The sequence below is a fragment of the Ciconia boyciana genome, chromosome 8, assembly GCF_034638445.1.
Source record: "Ciconia boyciana chromosome 8, ASM3463844v1, whole genome shotgun sequence".
NCBI classification, from domain to species: domain Eukaryota; kingdom Metazoa; phylum Chordata; class Aves; order Ciconiiformes; family Ciconiidae; genus Ciconia; species Ciconia boyciana.
The window spans coordinates 6,860,719-6,881,898 of record NC_132941.1 but is presented as its reverse complement, the minus strand read 5'-3'; the positions used below and the strand labels follow the sequence as shown (position 1 = coordinate 6,881,898).

The 21,180-nt window shown below is 41.7% G+C and overlaps 1 protein-coding gene across 6 annotated transcripts in view; it reads left to right on the top strand.

Annotated features, from left to right (window-relative positions):
- Positions 1-21,180, top strand: part of MCTP2 (multiple C2 and transmembrane domain containing 2) — a 126,264-nt gene that overhangs the window by 40,978 nt on the left and 64,106 nt on the right. For 5 of the 6 annotated variants that reach the window (XM_072870156.1, XM_072870155.1, XM_072870158.1 and 2 more), the window contains 5 exons: positions 1,028-1,063; positions 9,571-9,735; positions 11,561-11,691; positions 18,419-18,605; positions 19,483-19,576. In XM_072870156.1, the coding sequence (XP_072726257.1) occupies positions 1,028-1,063; positions 9,571-9,735; positions 11,561-11,691; positions 18,419-18,605; positions 19,483-19,576 (613 nt within the window). The remainder of the gene's footprint in view (positions 1-1,027; positions 1,064-9,570; positions 9,736-11,560; positions 11,692-18,418; positions 18,606-19,482; positions 19,577-21,180) is intronic. The other variant, XM_072870160.1, reaches the window with a different exon arrangement.

Below are 21,180 nucleotides of genomic sequence, written 5' to 3'. Positions count from 1 at the left end.
TCCAGTCTGAATGGGATTATTTATAGAAACGTAAATGTTCCAAGGGGTTGGAAAGCAAATAAGAAAAAGCTGATGTGGGACGTCTGCCGTTTGTTATTTGTTTTTCAAATAGTTGCCTTTTTGAGAATTGTAAAATCTCAATTAATATTAAGATACTTGTAGACTTATGTCTACCTCAGTATGTGATTATTTAAAAGCTTAATGACAACACTCAAAACACTGTTGTTGTATTTAGATATCTATATTATGAGATGGCTTTGATCTGGGATGTGAATTCCCCCTCTAACTTGTACATGAGTGTGGTGTTGGGACGTGTGTCACTGGGTTGCAGGAAGGGGTGAAGCAAAGACATAAAGTTACTCTAGCAAAAAAGCAGTTTAGCCAAAAGAACTTCAGGAATTCTTCTGGGAGTTTTAGGAAGGCATGGGCTAAAATGGACCTAGCCAGTGAGACAGAAAATACATTGGTCTAAAGTAGCAGCTTTCGATACTCTTGGGTGCCTAGTTAACATTCAGAGTGCAGATGATAGAAGAGTTGGTGCACACTGTAATTTTTTTTAAAGATGATGTTTTAAGCCCTCATATTTCAAATGCAAATTGCTCAGCCATTTCCAGTGGAATCAGAATAGTGAAATGGCTCTGTCCACATTAGCACTTAACAGCAAGATGATTTTTTTTTTTTTCCTTTTTAAATTAGCTTACTGTAGAACCAGATGGCACCAAAAGTATAAGCCATGTTTCTTATTAATGGTTCTTGGTCCCTCCACTTTTTATTCTTGATTACTTTTTTTATTTCCTCTTTTTTTGGTTCAGTGCAGGTATTTTGAGTTTGTTGATTGTTATGTTCCATGAGGGAGGGAAGGTAGATGAATGCAGTCATAGATCCAGCCCCCTACTTGGTAATAAGCTTTTCTAACACATTTGACAAGCTGCTGTTTGAATTGTTTTACTAAACGCTTTCTCCATTTTCCTCCTCTGTTTCCTCTCTCTGGGTTCTCTTTGGTACAATGGTGGGGACCCATGTATAGAGATGGTCAAGTCGGAAGAAGCGAACTTCATCCAAGGTAATCCATATTTTTTCTCTTAAAAAACAACAACGACAACAACAAAAGTCCCCTCCCAAAATCTGTGCCCTCCTCTGAAACAAAAAGGGTAAACATAGGAAAACTCTGAAGTATAGATGCAACCTGTCTTAATGTGGTGGCTGTGATACCCTTCACTTTTTTGATTTTTTTTCAATGTGATGAGAAATTGCTGCTGTTTTCTTATTGTAGGTGCTATGGTAGCGTCTAGTGGCAGGCAAGCGAGAGTGAGACCCCATTCAGCAAAGAGCTGTAGAAAGAGAGAAAAACTGCCTGTACTAAGGAAATGGGTGTAAATTCAACCAAAAAAAGGAGCTGTGGAGGATTTGAGTTGTTTAAGGATACACGGAAGGTGGCCAATAGTTGGTACTGGAGTTGAACACGGGTCCTCTGGATCCCAGTCTAATTGATTGGGTCGCCTCTTGCCACAGGAGGAATTGTGTGAGGCAGTATTTCTTCTGGTCGCTCCTGTGGGTTTTGAAATTCCTTTTGCTCTTGGGATGGAGACCGAGCAGGCAGTTTTCATTACCAGCAATGTAACATGATTTCCAAGATTTGTGTGTTGCTACATATCTACATAACTTGCTTTCCTTGGTCTTCTGTAGTATCCCTCCAGGCTTCCATTACTTTTATATTCCTGTACTGTCCCTTTCTTGCATTAGATTTTAACTTGTTCAGGAAACAGACTGTGGCTTTTTATTTGTTCTGTAAAGCTTTAATTTGCTATTGAGTAAATAACAATGATATAGAAACTGCAGGCCCGAGTACCCAGCTTGAGAGCTATACAGTCTAACTTTCTGAAAAGCAAAATTTGGCTCTTACGAGAACACATATGCATCTTGATATTTTCCCTATGTAACTATTGGTTTGTGCCTAAATAAATTGAATAATTAACCTCCTCTTGTTTTATTCATTACAACTGTGATGTGCAATGTAGAGGAGCCAACCCTCTCGGGTATCGTGCCAGCAAGTATATTTTTGTCAACAGAAGAAGTGCAAAGTACAGCCCTTGGAGCTGGACGGCAGCTTGGCGAGCCCCGGTTCCAGGGATAACGCAGCCCTTCCCGCGGCACTCGGCGCAGAGAGCCGCCAGGCATCCCTGAATGCCGTATGACAGAAAGTGATGGAATAATTGAAGAGCTCAGCACTTTAGTTTTGGAAATTTGGAAAAAAAAAGCTCTGGAAATTACTGTGCCCTCACTCAATCAGTGTAGCTTGATCCCCCTTTTTCTCACACATGCACACACAGCTGTCTCTTGACGCTGGTTGGCGTTGGCTCCTGGGAAAGGGAGCCAGATTTTTAAACTCTGTTCCTTTTTGTCCAGAATAGCCAAACTTCCGTCTTGGTTGCTGTCACGGGAATTTTGGTTTTTGGTTGTACCCTATGTCTCATTGCATTTTGAGTAATTTTTTTATGTACAGGTTTTTGGACCTTTAGCTGTAAGCCATACTGGTGGGTTGTTCAGTTCTAAAGACTCTAGCTTGTGCCGTAGCATCTTTTAAAATAAAATTAAGAGATGCTGAAGCATGGTACTGAGTTAGGAGAAGTGAAAGTATTGTTTAAAAGAGGAGGGGGGGAGAAAAAAAGAGCTGCAACCCTGTGCTCTATTCTGTTCCAGTCACTAGAGGGTAGGAGAGCTTCAGTTCTTCCTAGGGAAGACACAGTTCATGCTCCAGTGTGATCTCTAAAGAAAAGCTCTGTGACCATCCAAAGGCCGTAAAAATATTTCCCAGCATGCGCTGGAAAAATCTGACAAAGCAGTATTTCCTAGTTTATTGATTCTGCTACTGCACTAAAACACTAGTACTGTACATCAATAACCATCTTTAGTTAGGAAACTCTGGTCTGTGGAAGCAGTACTAGCAGTTTGTGGCAGAACATAAACGCTAGAAAGAAAAATTGTGTGCATGGGGAATATAGGTGTCTAGGGAAGGCACAAGAGGTTATGGAAGAATAGCCAGAGAGTATGATGGGGTAGAAAACAATGTTGCTGGACGAGATAAAGATACGGGAATAAGGGGGGCAGGGGAAATGGAGAGAGCTCTGTAACGGATACACAAACTCGTTTCTTTTTTGGCTACTGAGCTGACTCTGGTTGGTTGTTGTGGGAGAAAAAGGCCATATACTTTCCATTTAAACAGCTGAACTGAGACAGATGTAAATTTCATCTCTGTAGGTTTAGGCAAATAAAAATTCTCTATTTGCAATGGTTTTCCTGGGTTTTTTGCACTGAACTACAGCTGACCTGTATTGTAATATTTAGCTTTTCTTCTTCTACAAATACAGGGAAAATTACTTATATTCATTTTGTCCATCCTTAAAATAACTTTCACGCTTTTTTTTAATCTGTATTGTCTATATGAAAGAAATCTGGTTATACTCTAATTTGACCATTTTATGTTATCTTAGTGCCGCTTTGGCACATCAGTGTCCTGAATGAGTCTTGTCACATCAGTCGCGGGATTCTTGCTGGCTTCCCAAATTCACCCCAAATGGTTAGTACCCCTGTTGGGGGCATTAATACCTGATGCAACCCCACGTCAGACTGGCGAAGGGGTTCACGCAGGTGGTTGTGGATACCGTGCACTCTTCACGTGTGTTCTCTGAGCTCACTTGCTTTTTGAAGAAAAAGCTACATTTCGGACAACGACGAAAACAGCAGCAGTACAAGATCTCCAGTCTAGCTATGGTTGTCTCACAGGCATTACAGACGGTATGCAGGAAGGATTTCAGCAACTGAATATTGTCTTTTAAATCATTTTGGTGCGAGAGCTGTTGAACTGGGTGAGTTAGCTATCTGTTGATTACACAGTATATATTTTTCACTGCTGCTAGAAGGGAATCATCACACATTTGGGCGGACTCCCAAGACATGGGCAGCACATCCAGGTCCCTCATTTTTCATGGGAGCTGAGACCAGCATTGTCCTCTGTGGGAGCTGTCTCCAAGAGTGCAGCTTGCTTCTTTTTCTCATGGAGGGTGGCATTGCAAAGGGAAGAGGATACTATTAAGCAGTGTTAATATATGCACTCATATCTGTGTATTGGCAAGCTCTCCCCTCTTTTCTGTTTTTCTTTCTGGGGCTATCTGGGGTGCAGAGGGAGTTGGTGGCTATCTCTGCTGGAGCCCGACACGCTGATGCTCAGTAGCCTTGTTTGTCTCAGGTGGCTTGAGTCTCACCCCCAGTGCCCTGTGCGCTATTTCCAGCATTTGTACAGCTGACTAAACTTTAAGTGTGGAACATCTATGAAGCAAATAAGCAGGTTTGCTTGGGGTGGATTGACCCGCAGCAGTTCAGTCCTGAAACAAAAGCGACGCAATTGCCACCTTGATAGCCTAAGCTGATTGAATAAATTGGCTGAAAGGCTGATGGGACCCAAGTGCTCCTTGGCGTCTCATCGCAGGGGAAAATCCCTCGCTCTCCTTTTTTTTCTGCGTGGGCTGTTAGGTTTCATTTTTGCCTGCCTCATTGTATTTGGCTTTCTCCCACAATACCCCGTGGGCAGCAACGCTCTGCGAGCGTCTCGTGGAGCGGAGGGACTTGCTTGCCACAGGGTCATGCACCGTGGTGGCAATCTCGTGTCGGTTCACTTGCCTTTCTCGCTGCCCTCTCCGCTTTCCCAGGGGCAGACTGCCTCTGCAAAATGGTTTCCCTGCCTAATGAGGAGAGGTCCAAAGAGTCGTCCTATTTGCGTGTTGTTGTTTTCTCAAATGGCAAATTACGTGGCCCAGTTTTGACGTTGACCTCTTCACAGGGATTGCAGCAGGCTTTCTGTTGTCCTGTCTCATCCTTTTAAATGAAAGATGTGAGAGATGGGTTCACTTCACACTTGGCCACCTCGCCGTGTCATTTAAATGTACAATTTTTCTGCATATCTTTATTGCTTCAAAAACAAGTTTGAACTTGGGGCATGTATGTGTGTGTCAGGAAAAGAGACAGATTTGAAAGCAGCCCTGATGCACCAGAGGGGATTTGCTGGGTGCCTATAGAGGGAGATTATATACAAATGGCGTTAGCAGGGAGACTCAAGTTCCCAAAGGATTTTGTGAAGCTGGGTCAATGAGCCAGTTCTTTCCCCTCCAAAGCTCTGGCATTCTTGCTTATCTCCTGTATTTGCTTCTGTGAAGGCAGAATATGGCCCACCTCCTCATTCTTGTCCAGCTTTCTTCTTTAAACCGGAACCAGAAAGTAACAAAAACTTGAAAGTTGTTGTGTGAAGCTTTTATATTCATTTTAAAATCAGAAACCAGATTCTGAAAATGGTATTGTGAGCGCTGATCTTTAATTTTTCTGTTCAGAGACGTGGGATGTGTTCTGGGGAACTGTTCTTTCTAAGCAGCAGGAAGAAGAACCATCTTCTGTTCCTCACGTGGCACGGTCCTGCTCTACAACCAGGCCATGCTTTTGCTTCAGAAAAGGTTACTCATTACTTACCTGATGTTACACAGTTCCTAAATCTGCAGTAAACATGGGCTCTTAGACTTTAAGAACATCTAGTTTGTTTTTTGAGAGTAAAGCTATCTGGATATTCTCGTGCTTACTATTTTCTTTCTGTCTGGTTTGTTTGAGGGATGCTTTTTGTTCAAGTTGTTATCCATTTTACAGCAGTGATCTGCTCATAAAGGTGACCTTTATGGTATCACTGGTTATTTGCACCCAGAGCCCAGCCAAAAGCAGAGCTCTACCTGGAGACAACCCCTCAAATTCTGGTCTCAAGGCTATCTTGATTTCAGAAGTAATGGGGGGGCAGGAAAGAATAAGCAAACTTGTCCAATGTCTTGTGCTCGGGACATGTGCCAGCTTCCATCGTAAAGCATATGTTTCCTAATTTCCAGCCCTATAGCCTGATCCTAGCTTCAGCCAACTTTTCTGTACCTCTGCAAGGCACCTTTACTTTGGTCTGGGATGTAGCCAGAGTGTGAGCTGGCTGACTGCAGAGAGTTTACAGGAAAATATAGCGGGAGAGGTCTGAAGGACCTGGCATCAAGTCTGGGAGCACAGCTGGAAAGAGCTCGGGTTCAGCAGCAGGAGGAGCTGAAGTTCCCAAGTGCGGAGGCGTCCATAGCCTGGGAGGTAACAGGGAAAGGGAAGAGCTGGAAAGAGAAAACCACTTTAAAATTGTCACTGACTGAGCAGTTATGTCCTCCTTTTCTGGCCAGTGTAGAGAGGGGCTGTGACTTTTCTGGTGTCTCATTGTGAAGGCAGGTTAGTGTAGTGTTTGGGGTGGGTTTTTTCCGTGCTTGCTTTGCCCCTGAGTAGCTTTGTGGGACTGATGAGTGCACTTCTCTGTGCTCTGCTCTGTAAAAGTTTAGCCAGCTCAGAGGGAGGCTGTGCAGTGTAACCAATTAACTCTGTGTAAATCAGTTTGAAATGAGTAGGCGCGGAGTATCAGAGAGGAGGTAAGACTTTTAAAATAAATAATGCAATAGCATTTTCTTGTCACCTGGGAGGCATTTTCCATAGTGCAGACTTCCCTAGGCAACACTAAAGTTGACTCATTGATGATCCAGGTCTGTGGGTCTACCACACATCTGGGTTTCCCCAGACATGCTTCCTTCTAGAAACTATGAGTGGAATCTGAGACACTGCCTGTTGGGCTGGGATTTCCATCAGGGTGGTCAGAGGAACAGCCTGCCAAGTACCCGGGGAGGCTGGAGAGGTGGCCACAGAGCATGCACAGAGCGGGTCTTTGGTGCGCACGTAGACGATACGAGGCACAGGAGACATGCCAGACCTGCTGAACACACGCTGTGGGAACGACCTGGGCATGTCCAGGAAATCCAAAGCATTCCCAACATGACGGGCTGTCTTGCAGGGGTACGAGGCAAGCAGCCGTCCCGGGCTCCGTGCTGGTCCATTTGGAGAGAGGCTTGTGGTGGTGGCAGAGCTGGCTTGGGGGAGGTAGGAAGCAGACTGCAGGCATCGAGCCTGTGTCGAGGTGCTGCAGATCATCACTATGCCCTAAACCAGTTGCAAACATCTTGGCTTCTCTATCCAGTGGGATGCTCTAACGTGATGCTAGATCTTGTCCAGAAAGTAGCCAGATCCTGTTAGCTGGAGACCACCATACCCCTCTTCTGAGATGAGCACCGAGCGATTTTGCAGCTGCGCAGCTATCCAGAAAGGGGGTGCACAAGGCCATTTGCTAGGGGCCACCTGTTTTGGAAGGTCAGAGTTGATGCATTACAATGTGCTCTAGTAATACTGAGCCGCAGGCGCTGATTTTTCCCGGGACCGCGTGGGATCTGGGCTGGTTTGGGTACCTCCCAACAGTCCTTTGAACTGTCAAGTCAGTGGCTAAAAGGGTGGGGTTGTGTATGCTACAGAATTCGGGTAGGAAGACCCTCAATGCTGAGTGACTCCCTAAAATACTGGCCTGGTTAAAAAATGAAAAGAATCCAAATTTGATTTGAAAACTGAGTGATAACAACTGTCTTTCGTGTTCAGCCTGGAAGCTTTGAAGAGAACTGGATGCTTTGTTTTTAAAAGAAATTGTAATGCGGATAATAAACTTTGTCTGGGTTTTTTTTGTGTGAACTAACATCAAATACCTCTTCCTCCTCTGAGGAAGGAGTGGGGGGGGAGGGAAAATCCTTGGTCCTAAAGCAGCAAGTACATCACATCAAACATGACTATGTTAAATACTAAAATGTTCAAAGTACAACCGAGATAGATAAAGGCTTTGATGGGAAGTGGATATTTCCCAGGGACATTACAAGCAATAATCCAGATGTTATGGTGTAATGCAACGAGTGTCCATGGATAGATGGGGAGCTCAAGCCAAGCAGCGCCTGCTGTAGGCCTTAGCCCTCCACTCCCATGCTGTTACGCCATATGGAAGCAATCTCCAGGCCCCTTTAATAGCCAGCTTTGGATTCCATTTTCACAGGGCTCATAGAGCTAAGTGGAGCTGTTTTATGGACAAGTTAGATAGAAGCCTTTCCAAGATAAACATCCAATTCGAAATTAGGACATACCAAGCTGCAAAATTATTTTAGGGCATATTTCATGGAAGCACTGCCATTTTTCTAAGGCGATTGCCAGACTGTAGAATGCCCTTTGATCCCTTGTGGACATTACTCCCTTTTTTATAAAAAGGATTTTGAAATAGTTCAGTGTTTAGGGAGGAATATATCTGCCGGGACTTTGAAGTATGTCCATGGGAACAGTCATGCTTTAGCTTTTTGGCCTAAAAGACGAACTTAAAAAAAAAAAAAAATAAAAAAGAAATTACATTGCAGCTGGATTTATGAATCAAAATCTCGTTTTCTTTTTAAAGGTAGGAATTTTAAATCAGTGTGCCAGGAAAGCCAAATGGGGTGTTTAAATAGAAGTATATTAATATGCTTGTGGGATTCAAAGAGTTGGGTATTTTAACCAGTAAAAAGCGAGTTAAAAATTTGTGAGTTCACCACCCATGATTTAAGAATTTTGTTGCTGGGTAATTGATCCATAAAAAGTAATCTTCAGACATCAGGTGCTTTTGCAATCGTTTTATTTAGCAACAACATTTCTTACTTGCTTTTAAAGCTAACACGTCCTGTTTTAAAGTGACTTGTGAAATCTTCTCCTCCGTCTTGCTCCCACCTGTATATGACATGATTGAAGCTCTGAAGTGTGGCGAGTTAAAAGTTGCTTCACGAGAATAAAATATGGCAGGATTTTTACTGCGAGAAGAAAAGTATAGCCTTGAGTTTTAATGTTTCCAGCTCACTCCCCCCAAATAAAGGCCTATTTAATCATCCTCTGTCCAATAAAATATTGCCAGTTAGCAAACTGTTAGCGCAGCCGTGCTATGTGGGATGAAGCTGCGAAGGTAACAAATGTGGCTACCAGGTAACCATAACTCCAGATGAAGAGCCCGGTGGTGTCAGTGTTTTTTCAGCAGGCATCAGTATTTTTGATTCGTGAGCTTGGTTTCTGGAAGCAGGAGCTGCAAAGGCAGCAGGCGAAGAGCTAACGCGGACGACAGGCGGTTGAGTGATTGAGGAGATGGAAGATGCATGCTCAGCCTTTCACCTGGCCATAGACTTTATGACTGTGGGCTGTCTCCCCAGAAAGGACAGACCCGCGTTTTAGGGAAGTAGCTTCAGACATTCAAGAGTTCACTTTAGTTTCTCCCCTCTTCCGCCTCTCCTCCCTGTCCCTCTCCCGTGTCTTTCCCTGAGCCAAGGTGACAGATTGCTCTCAACACTCAAGGTCTGCTCTTGCCAAAGCTCAGCCAGGTTAGCTGAAGTCAGCTTCTCCAGTGGTTTAAGCTAACCCTGCCGATTTTGCTCTGATGCTGAGCATCGTCCCTTCATGGGGCAAGCCATAGTACCGTATGGGCAGAAAATCCATAGCACGCTTTCTGCCCTCCATTCCTCCTTACTCCTAGGAGATCGTGGTACCTCTCTCACTTCTGGCGCTTTCATATCACAGTCAGTTTGAGCATAAAAATGTGGGCTTGACTGTATAAATGTTTCATGTCACTGACTTGCTTTTCAGTCAAGTTTCATGCGGAGCGTGCGACTCTCCGACTCTTTGCGCAAGAACCAGTTGTGGAATGGGCTGGTCACCATCACGCTCTTGGAGGGGAAGAACATCCCCGGAGGGGGCTTGGCAGAGATTTTTATTCTCCTCAAACTGGGAGATCAAAGATACAAGAGTAAGGTAAGTATTAAGGATTTCCCTAAGTTTGCTGAAGCCAATACGATACTTGGTGTTTCTTTTACCGGTGTTGCTAACTCAGATGGAACTATTCTTGAATCTCTTTTATATAAGCGAGATCACAACCAGGAGGCCAGATCAGGGACATTAACATTTCACTAATATGTTTTACATGCCAATATGGAAATAGGAAGTTAGGAGCATTGTTTGTATCTGTTTTTGTGCGTTTAACGTACTCCTCATATTGATGGATGTTTGACACTAATATGAAATGAAGTAAAGCTACATGCATCACACGTGTTTTGTTCTCTGCCAATACAGAAGTCAGGTTTGCAATGTTAGGTATGCTGGAAAAGCAGACCTGAAATGGTTCCCAGTGCAGGGGAATTTTTTGTTTTTAAAGCACCTTCCTTGAAAAATACGTTACATATAGCAGAACCTGTCCCCCTCCCCAAACACACAGAATGTTCCATGGTTTTGATTTTAATTTTTATTCTTCTAGGCTGTGTTTACTTGTATCCAGTACCGTTTCATGGGAATCTAAGAAAGGAATGGGGTTCCCAAAGATATACGTTTCATCTCCGAAGTCTAATAAGGAGAGGGGCTATAATTAAAATAATATTCTGTTGAGAAAGCAAGAGAAAGCATGTCATGAACTGGAAGTGCGGAGGGAGGAGGAGGAGGAGGAAACAAACCCCCTCCTGTACAAAATGTACGGAGCAAGTTCACAGAACATAATGTTCAGATGTAGGCACATCTGAAACCTGCACTCTGTCCCCGACATCGGACCTCAAACCAAGGTCATGATATAATGTTTTTATTTAGAAAAGCAGCTTTGAAAAATAACAAATGGGTTAGTTATTTTAGAATAGATATAAGTTATTCCCGTTAAGATCGCTTTTTATGTTTCTCTTTAATGGTCCGTAGGCTGTCATGAATCTGCAAGACTGCACTGTTTGCAGTCACAGAAAATTAAAGAGTTTAAAATGGGGAGTCAAGTGCAATGTTGTCTGCAGTGAGTTAATTGCTTAGTATTTCTGTCTGGGGTCCAGCGAAAGTTGGGGACTGCTACCTTTACACCCTAAAAAGACTTCAAATTGGCAATACTTCACTTTCTTTCCTGGAGTTTATTCAACTTACGAAGTATCATCTCTCATGGTCTAGAAAAGCAGACAAAGTGGGAGAAATCTCAGTCATGGTCCAGCTAATCCTATCTCCTGTTCTCTCAGTGGCCGTGCTGATATTGATGGTGGGTAGTGTAGTGTGATATGAATTGCAAGTGATTTAAGTCCCAATCCGGTGAATACTCAGAGTAACCTGAACACATGAACAATCTCACTGAACTCAGAGGGACACTTTACAGATACCACATTAACTGGATGTTAATAATTTCAAGGCTGCTCCTTCTTTGTCTATATCTTAACACAGAAGGGTAAAAAATACTGGTTTGGGTTCCTGAATTCATTCAAATCTGTTTTCAGGTGGTTGTCCTCAAAAGGTTTATTCTTGATTTCTTCCAGTGTGCGAGGCTGAATGACAACCATGGTCCACTGAAAGTGGAGCTGGTGGATCCACCTTGCATTTCAGAATTTCTCCATCCATTCATTCACGTCACGCTTGCATGTTTATTGTTATTGGGAGAGAGGAAAGAGATTTTTTTAAGAAAGATGAAGCTCTGCATGATGGGCTGAGGAGCTTTGGTTGTAATGACCTTAGTACTTGATGCCCTAACATCTGGCCTTGTTCTTGTAGAAGAATTGATATGTGCTTTACTGTGGAAATAAGTACCATTTAAGAAAAGTAAATATTATAACTGCATGTTTTCTAGACACTGTGTAAGAGTGCAAATCCTCAATGGAGGGAACAGTTTGATTTTCACTACTTCTCTGACAGGAAGGATATGTTGGACATTGAGGTCCGGAGAAAAGATAACAAAAAGCATGAGGAGCTTTTGGGAACGTAAGTTGTTTTGGTTTTTGTTTTGGTTTTTTGTGGGTTTTTTGGGGGGGGGGTAAGTACAAAAGATAATGTGGTTTTTTTGTTGTGTTTTTTTTTTTTTTTAAATTGATCAATTTATTTTCATTACCAGCATCATACCGTATGTTTCTCTCCTTATTCCAGTCATGTCCAGATGCCTCTGTAAGAGCATGTTTATTAAAACCTATTACTGGATAACTGATTAATCGCGACTTGAATGTGGAGACACCCAAACTGACTCCGCACATGCTGACTGTAAAATCCAAAATACCGTGGGAGCTCAGTGGCAGCCGTTTCTGGGAGAGCTGGTGGCAGCGAGCAGGCAGTATTTGTCTGCATTTGCATGGTGATATTGCTCCAGACCCCTTGTGCTCTGCAGGGCTGATTCGCTGCTTCAGGCTGGCGGCAGCTCAGGGATCTTTGTGCTCCTTTTGAGAGTGGCACTGGTGTCCCTTTTCTCTGCGCCTTGGTGGTGTGTTCTTGTAGCCTTGTTTACGTATAGGTCCTGTTGCCTGGGTTTGCTTTATTTGCAGCCCTTCCCCATTGCCACAAAGGACTGACCTCTGTGGGTTTGGTGCCCCGTGCTATTGCACAAGCTCATGTTGTTTAAAGCGTCATTTTCAGGGGCAGCCTCACAGGTGATTTACCCATCTCCTGACCAACACTGGATTTCATCCCACTGCATTATTCCATTATAGCTTCAAATTCTCAAGTAATGATCTTACGGCACGTTAGCAGATGAGACTTTTTGTGGGATAGCAGTCAACCTTTTATTTTATTTTTTTAATGGGAATAGAATAGGGTTCCTACTCTTATGTCCTGCTCTTTCCCTTCCACTCTAACTCCATCTTATTTTGTACAGTATTAGTACAGTCTTGGTTTCCTAGTAGTAACTACCTTCTTCCTTCTTTTGGCTTGCAGCATTGTCATCTAGACCCATCTCCCCAAACTGCGTCTGCTCAGTTGCCTACATGCAGCAGCACCAAGAACCCTTTAATTTACTGGAGCCCCTCTTGGGTCTGCCCGTGCTTATCTGCTTGCAGGATCAGTGCCACAACCTCTAAATTCTTAGGGGCAGGGATCCTGTCTGCAGTTGTTTGCTGTTCTCACCTGGCGAGGGTTTCACAACTTGCTGACTAAATAACAGTAACTCATAAGAACGTTCTCTGTAAGCATTCAAATAGCTTGAAACTATTCACTGAAAAGAACAATGCCCTTTGGCTCTACAAATGTTTGTGGTTTTGCAGAGCAGGAAATGCTTTCTGGCTGAATGCTATTGCTCATCACATGGAGAAGTGGCTGAAGATGAATCTGTTCCTTCCATTCTCACAGTTACTTTCATTACTTCTGATATTCAGCTTAGAGTTAAGAAATGTAGCGGTGTTTGCAGCTTGCCTCTGTTCAGTCTCCCTGATGCTGGAGCAATTCTTCCTTAGGTTTTTCCCCCCACTTTTTTTTTTTCCTACTGGTTTCTGGCAGGTGGTGTTCAGTGTGGAAAAAAATTATCAGCAAAATACTTATTATATTATTAAAGATTTCAGCACTGGGAAAGCCTGCGTGTGTTAGATTTACCTTCAAGTTCTTTTTGCTGTCTATGTGGAGAGAAAATATTACTATTGTTACCTTAAGCACAGCAAATTGTCTAGCATCAAACCAGGAAAAAATTATACTAGATTTTAAAGAGCAATTGCAAGAATAGGTAAACACCGAATGTGTAATAACAAGCCTTGTTTGTACAGTGTAGAAACTTTTGACACCTGATAAATAATATTTTGTGAAGGGTTCAAGTGCAGTCTAATCTGGAAGAGGATTCTGTAGACAAAACAGCATTATGAGGTGCCATGTTTATTGTCTCCATGACTTCCAAGTTGAGTTTTGAGATTTCTGGATTTCACAACATCATTGTAAGAAAGATTCTTTGGTAAAATGTGGGTTATATTAGGTCATTACACACAGCAGTACAACCCAACTGCCCTCAAATAATTTGCATGGTTTTAAGGAAAAGGCAAAATTTGTTGGATCTTAATTAATAATTCTGTGGTCAATTTGTGAATAGAGTTAGGATTCATTATGCTCCCTCAGGGCCATGTAGGTTGAACCATGTTGGTTAGACCCTTAAATACATATGTAATTTTAAAAATATTTAAATGAAGTTGAGGAGATGCACAAGGTGGAGTCATGTCTGATACTCCAGACTGCTGAACTTTTGTGGAATAAAGACTTCTGTTAATTCCTTTAGACCCAGGATTTCATGTAGGATGGATGCCTTAAGCCCCTGGAACATGGCTCTTCTCCCAGGCATAATTTGGTTTCAAGGTAAAATATTGTTATTGAAATAGGACCTGAAGCGTCTGTGGAGACTATGGAACATGTAGAATAAGAAATGTGTTGGACCTCTGGTACTAAACACTAACACCTGGGGCCTTTGTCTGCTTCTGAATTAGTGAAGAAACATTTGGTGCGATTTCATGTCACCCTTCTCCTGTCACGAAATGAACCCTCACTGTCAGTGCACATCGCAAGCTAAATTATTACATTCAGCCTACCTGCGTTGTCCTTAGATTTTCAGCTGGATCCAGTTTCTCTTCCTTGCTTAAAATACTGCAGCATAGAGTGGTTCAGCTGCCAGGGTCCAGCACTGAGGGATGGCTGTTTTTTGGTGCTGGATGAAATAATCCCTCTATTTAGTCTGCACAGAACTGTTAGTAACATTTATTGAGTGCTTTTGTGTCCTTTGGGATAAGAGGCATGCTATAAACAGGAGATGATGTTAATGTATATTAATAAACAAAGGTGTTAATGTGTGCAGAATTTGTCCAGGCAGAGTTAAATTGTTTATGCCAAATTGTTAGAGACTGTTTCTGCATTAAGGGATATATTTTGAAAAAGAGGTGCTGCAAAATGTTGGGTGTTTTTCCTTCACATATTTACCTCAAGAAAGAGGTTTTACAAAAACTGCTAGACTTAAGACCATGAGCAATGAGTTTGGAGTGCATCCAATATCTTTATGATTAATGCCTCCAGGAAACAGTGTCTTTGCAACAAGAAGCAATCCTTATTTTAAAGGCCATGCTGTTGGGATGGAGCAGTAAAATCTACTATGGCTGCATCCAAACCTTTCATTTAAATTTCACCAAGCCATAGGAAGAATCAGACAACCAAAACTTATCTGTAGGATAAGTCAGAATAAGACCTTATTAATTGTATTCCTGAGACCTGTGGCATTTGAAATTCCTTTCCAAATATTAATCATAGATGCATCTTACTGTATACTGTGATAATGATCCTGACCTCTTTTGTGAAGGGCTTTCAAGAATTGTGCAGGGGGAAAAATGGCAATGTTTTGTGCAGATTTTTTCATATGTATTTATATATATTGAAGGATACTTATCATAATTTGATGAACTGTGGATTGAGTAATAAAATACAACACCATAATCACTGGTAAGAGGCTAAGCTCAGCACCTTTTAGTGAAATTTTAACGTTTGATTTCCTGATAAAGTTAAACAATTTAACCCCAAATTTACTATGTAGTGTTCTCAAGTAATATTTATCTGATAAATGAATAAAAAAGGGCAAAAAAAAAAAAAAAAAGAAAGTTTGGCAGCTAAAGATGAGGGCTGTAAGTCAAAAGAACAGTCTTAAATGAAAACTAAAGCTGTGGTGTAATCCTCTATGGGACTAGAGGTCAATATAGAGGTGTAGACCTAAATATTGATCAGGAGGAGGAAGGAAAGCATTTAATTAATTGTGGTTAAAAAAAAAAAAGTGATACATTTGAGTGCACAATGCACTCTTAACTTACAGAACTGTATCCCCTATAGATCATGCATATAGCCATGTGTGTGAAAGATTATACCTGAATTTAATATGTAATGTAGCAAAAGATGACAACAAGCAGAGCTATCCTATTCTGAGATAGGATTACTATGTTGAGAATTTAACTCAGGAGATTATTTGCATCACCTAAAATACAAGTAATCTGAGAGTTTTGCCCTTTGCATTCAGATCAGGCAACTTTTGAGCAAATGTGGATTGCCTCCATTAGTTTTATACTGTGCCCATCACCATAGTCTCTTACCACTTTCCTGTGAAATACTTATCTGTAATAAGGTCTTGCAGGTAGAAAGCTGAGAAAGAAGGAAAGGCAAGAGTTTCAGTTTCAGGAGGATGGGGGAAGTAGTTTGGAAATCATTAGACTCGTTTTAATAGTGTAGAAGTGTTTGTGTGGAAACTGCTGAATTTATATGGTAAATTGAATGTCTAATTGTTTTACCAAGCTGCATTCTTTGCAGTCTGATCAATTATGTTGTATAACCTAAATGAAACAGATTGGCTTTTTTTTCTTAAGCCTTTTGCCATTTGCAAGTGCAAATGTGGATTTTCTTTTCAGTTCCTCAAAAGAAAATACAGAGGCATACCATCACCTTGAGTGAACACAGATGTTTTAAGGAAGTTAGTTTGCACGGAAATCAGACATGATTTGAGGAAGAAATGCTTATATTCCACCTCCTGCTGCTTTCCCCTCCACATGTGCATCCCTCCTACCCCCACGCCCTTACCCTCGATCTTTTGTTTGACCTTTGGCTAATCAAATTCTTTTAATAAGAGAAACAATTCCAATTTGCCAAAACAAGCTAGAATTCCATTTAACTTTGCCTTTGAGATACGAGAGGTTTCTGAGGTTATCTATTGGTGGGAGATGCACTGTTGTCTGAACGAGTTGTCTTTTCTCTCTTACCCCATGGAAAGTTCTTAACATAAAAAAGCAAATGCAGCTTTTCCCGGTTGTGGACTGTGTTGAGTGGCTGGTATATGAAAAGCTGATGTGGGAGATGTGGCCTGTATTGCCAGCTGAACCACAGACCAGCTGGGTGACCCTGAGGTTTCCCCTCTCCTTGCTTCAGTTTCTTCATCTGTTAAAAACAAAAAACAAACAAACCCCAAGATAATGATACATTCCCCCTTTTGCACTGATACCTAAAGTATCAGTAAAACTGCTGCGCTCTGAGAAGTGACTGTGTTAATGCAGCCAAGGTGATGTTGACCTCCAGCGTGGAAGTGATAAGGTCTTTTTCTCAAATGCTTGCCTTTTTTGTGGTTGTTTTGTTTTCCTTTCTGCTGTATCTTCTCTTGTCATATCTTTCTGAAGAGTCTAGGCATAGCAGTGAGCTTTAAATGCAACCTCTCACACTTGGAAATTGTGTTGAGAGGCAGCCTACACGCCAAACAGTGTTGGTACTCTTCCTGGCTTATTTTCTTTCTCTTTCAAAGCACTTGAAAGCAGTTAATAAGAGTAAACTTGCAACCTGTTGTACATTCGGTGCGGTGAATAGCAAAGAGCACATTAAGGCAAAGTCATCCCCATTGATTCTGGTCAGAAGCAGCTTATACAAAGAGCTGTGTTTTAATACATGGAGCTACTGGATGACTTACAAACTCATCAGAGCAATGACTTTTACTTCATAACATAGTTTGTTGGGTTTTCAGGCTGAAATGTTTCAGGATTTTTTTTTTTTTCACCCCCCTTAGCATTCGCAGAGAATAGGCTGTTAAGAAGTGGAAAGCATGCAATTTATAGCAGATGGGTATAAACCGCTCCAGCTCTACTACTGGAATGGGATCAATCAGGAACACTACATGCACCATTTACCCAGAAGAAACCCACCTGGGGAAACCCTGTGGAATTTTAGCCTATTAAGACAACACCTTAACAAGTTTAGTTTAAATAAAAACTTGTCGGCAGGCATTAAGCGGAGCAAAAGCTCTCGCTCTCCATCATCCGCTCGCCATCCCTTTGAGAAATGTGACTCCCCTTGCACTGTGGCAACAAAGCTTCTCCTTCCTTAATTTTTTTTTTTTCCTTTTTCATCTGTAACTTTTGTTCAGCCTGTTCTGAAAAGCCAAACCCCACGGAGGTTCAAAAAAGTTCCACTCCATTTACTGGACTTCTAAATAGAAGGCATTTAGCCGAGCCGAGTGATTAGGCTTTCTGTTGCATTTAACCGCTCCCTTCACGTATAACTGGCCGTCTAGTGATCCCTCTCTGCCTCAGCCCATACTCATCTTTTATTATTGTCTCTTTATGAATGTCTCTCTTTTTTTCCTCCTTATTTTTCTTTTTTGGGGGAAGTATCAGGTTAATGATACATATTATGTGCAGGGGTTGGGGGGAACTTTTAAGACAATCCTTCCCTTTGGGAAATATAACAGTACACTGAAAATGTAGCTCTAGTAAGGCTTGTAAAAGAGATTGGGGCATACAGTATAATGTAGCATAAAATGGAGTATGTGACTTTAAAGAAACTAATCTATTTTAGGCTAATGTTTTAAATTTTGCGTTTGCCCCTTTTCTTTTCCCCCAGGTGAAATAAAATTGTGTTTCAAATCCATTACAAAGCACTAGGGGATTTTAGAGGGGAAGTGAGGCAGGCCAGAGTTAAGTTTTCCTACTGTACTTGCAGCCCAAACCTTTTACCTCTGCTTACCAGGAGGTGAACCAGAAAGCAAAACTGACGGTAAGTGCAATAGAAACTAGCTAATTGGTTTCCCATGTTTAATTTTGAGATGCCTTTTTTTGCATTCTTTCCATCCTGAACAGGCAGTGAGTTTTGGTGCCTGCTTGCTACTGAAATCAATATAAATGTTGCTTTATTTTTTTTTTCCTCAGCTCCTTTTTCTTATTAACCCTTGGCAATGTCGTTCTAGGTGCCAAGTTGACATTACTGCCCTGCCGATGAAGCAGACCAGTTGCTTAGAGCTGCCTCTGGAAAAACATCCAGGGTCCCTGCTAATGTTGATTGCTGTTGCCCCATGTACAGGAGTGTCTATCTCTGATCTGTGTGTCTGCCCTTTGGGAGACCCCAGTGAAAGGCAACAGATTTCACAGCGCTATGTGAGTTTGCATTTTTTTTTTCCCTCCTTTAGTTATGAAAGTAGTCAAAATTGCAGGAAAAAAAAAAATTGTCCACTCATAATAACATGTCTCCTACGAGAGAAAACTATTACACGGAGTAGTTATTATGTTTAGAATGACAAGGAGATTGGCAGGGCAGATAGGCCCAAGCAATTTGGCTGCTTGTATTTGTTGAGTTTTAAACTAATGCTTTTCTTTGCAAACTTGAATTATATTAAGAGATTATCGTGGAGAATGAGACACACTGAATATCACGGAGAGATCATAGTATACTTAGCTTTCTTTCCTCCTTTGGGGAGGATAAGTTCTGGACTTTCAAATGTTGGAAGATAAAGCCATATGATGGCTTCCACACCTCAATCCTCAAAAGCTGGGCAAGAAGAAATAAGCATGTATCTCTCTAAAATGGGCTGCGAGACTGAGACATGAGGAATTTCAACACCACAAGTCAAAGTTGCTTTTGAGGACAGATTCCTCACTCCCGATTGAGTGTGCTGCCTTCCTGACCCATGCTGCTGCTTCAGGTCTACCTATGTCCCATTTTCTGTTTTAATTGGCAGATGATACTTGCATAAACACGCAGGGCTCCTTTTAGTCTCCACCATAAAGTTAAAGTGTAACTTATGTGAATGGAGAATTTCCTTAGGAGTGGGTAGCGTGTGAAGTCATGAACCTCAGGGTCATGATGGAGTGAGACTGGGATAGTGGAAATGTATTTATGGGTGTATCAGCTGCTGAACTGAAACTCCACAGAAATAGCGATGGATATAAAAGTGTAAGTCATTTAGTAGTTCGATATTTTCTGTTTCTTACTGAATTACAAACTAAATATATCTTTATGCTTTCCTTCTTGCAGTGTATAAAGAATTCCTTTCGGGACATAAAAGACATTGGCTTCCTACAAGTCAAAGTTTTAAAGGCAGTGGACCTGTTGGCAGCAGATTTTGCAGGTATTTTATTTCTATTTTCCAGCATAGGATGCTATAATATATTGTGAGTGCCATAATATATCGTGAGTGCTACTTAGACTTTGTGCAGTACTGTCAGTTGATCAAGGAAGAGTAAATCTCATCATTTCTCCGGTGGTGAAACCTGCCTTAGGGAACTGAGATACCAAATGGTTTTGACTCCCAAAAGTATGTGGGAAGGTCCAGCGGATGGAGATCTGATTTCGCCTTTAGATCTGAGCTTCGTGACCAATAACTTAGCACTTAGCACGATGTGCTGTTGTATTTTCCAGCAGGAACATGTAAAATAAGAGTTGATATAAAGTGATGGTGCCTACAAATCAGCCTCTCCATCTTTTATCGGGTGCCTTGTGAGTTCGTGAATGAGACTGAAGGATTTGGGGGGCATCTGACATGGTGCTGAGTGTGTGGGTTTGGGTGGCACTGCAGGCTGTCACCCGAAAAAGAAAGCTTGCCAGCAACGGGGAAGCGAGTGTGATGGTTTCTCTTACAGCTCGTTTGAGGCTTTGATTTGGGATGATCTTTTTGGCACTCTTACTCCAAGAAAAGGATGGATTTTCCACTGAGCTGTACCTCAGATGGTGCTTGGTCCTGACAGCAATGGACACTAACACCTTTTAAAAATACAACTTTATATTGTTTCTCCAGGGAAGGTCTAGGGAATTGATACTTACCTGTAGCGACTGCCTGGATATTATTGTTTTTATTATCATCTTCTCCAGAATTCTGGAGACCTTTTAATTCCCCTCTGTATCTTGCAGCAGCTCGTAATCCACAGACACAGCATTGTGTGTTGTATATTTGCTGACATAGTCATTTTTTAAAGATAACTTGTTGATAAAGGCAGGTAAGATACTAGAGAGAAAACACCCTTGCCCCATTCTCTGGTGTTCGTGCACACGTTGTAACATATGAGAACGTTGCTCCTGAAATAAGGACTAAAGGAGAAAGCCCAACATTAATCACGATACTATTTCAGTTTCAATTCACTCCTTCAAATCACTCCTTTTCCACTGCGGTGGAAAAAAAAGGTTACTGCAGACAGCAGTACTTAAAAAAACCTGAAGAACTTAATCTGAGAACAAACAAAAACCCCTGCCAATAACAAAGGGTAGCTTATACAGAAATGCATTTCTAAATTGACATAATGTATACATCTATATGGAATTAGGAGCGTAACTGCACCTTACTAACAAATTTAATAAGAAGTGTACGACAGCAAAGCAGAACCTTTGGCAAACGGCAAGGCTAGGGCTATCTAGAAATACGTGAGGGTTTAATATAGACAAGTGTCCAGGGAAAGAGCTGAGCCCAGAAGGTTATTTACCCTTTGGAAACTTCACTGATGCTAATGCAGTTGTATCAGTGATGGATTTGGTCCCCTTTCCCTCAATACTTAAACAGGAGCATGTGGGTGGATAATGAACATTGGAAGAGACACGCAGGTTCTTGATTCTGCAATTCAAAGACTTTTCATACAGAGTATGTGACACACATTCCTTGTGCATAGCACAGAATGAAATTCTGCTTAAGTAAAAGGTTACTCAATCTGTCATTATATTCAAAATAACCCAGGCTTTGAGCCT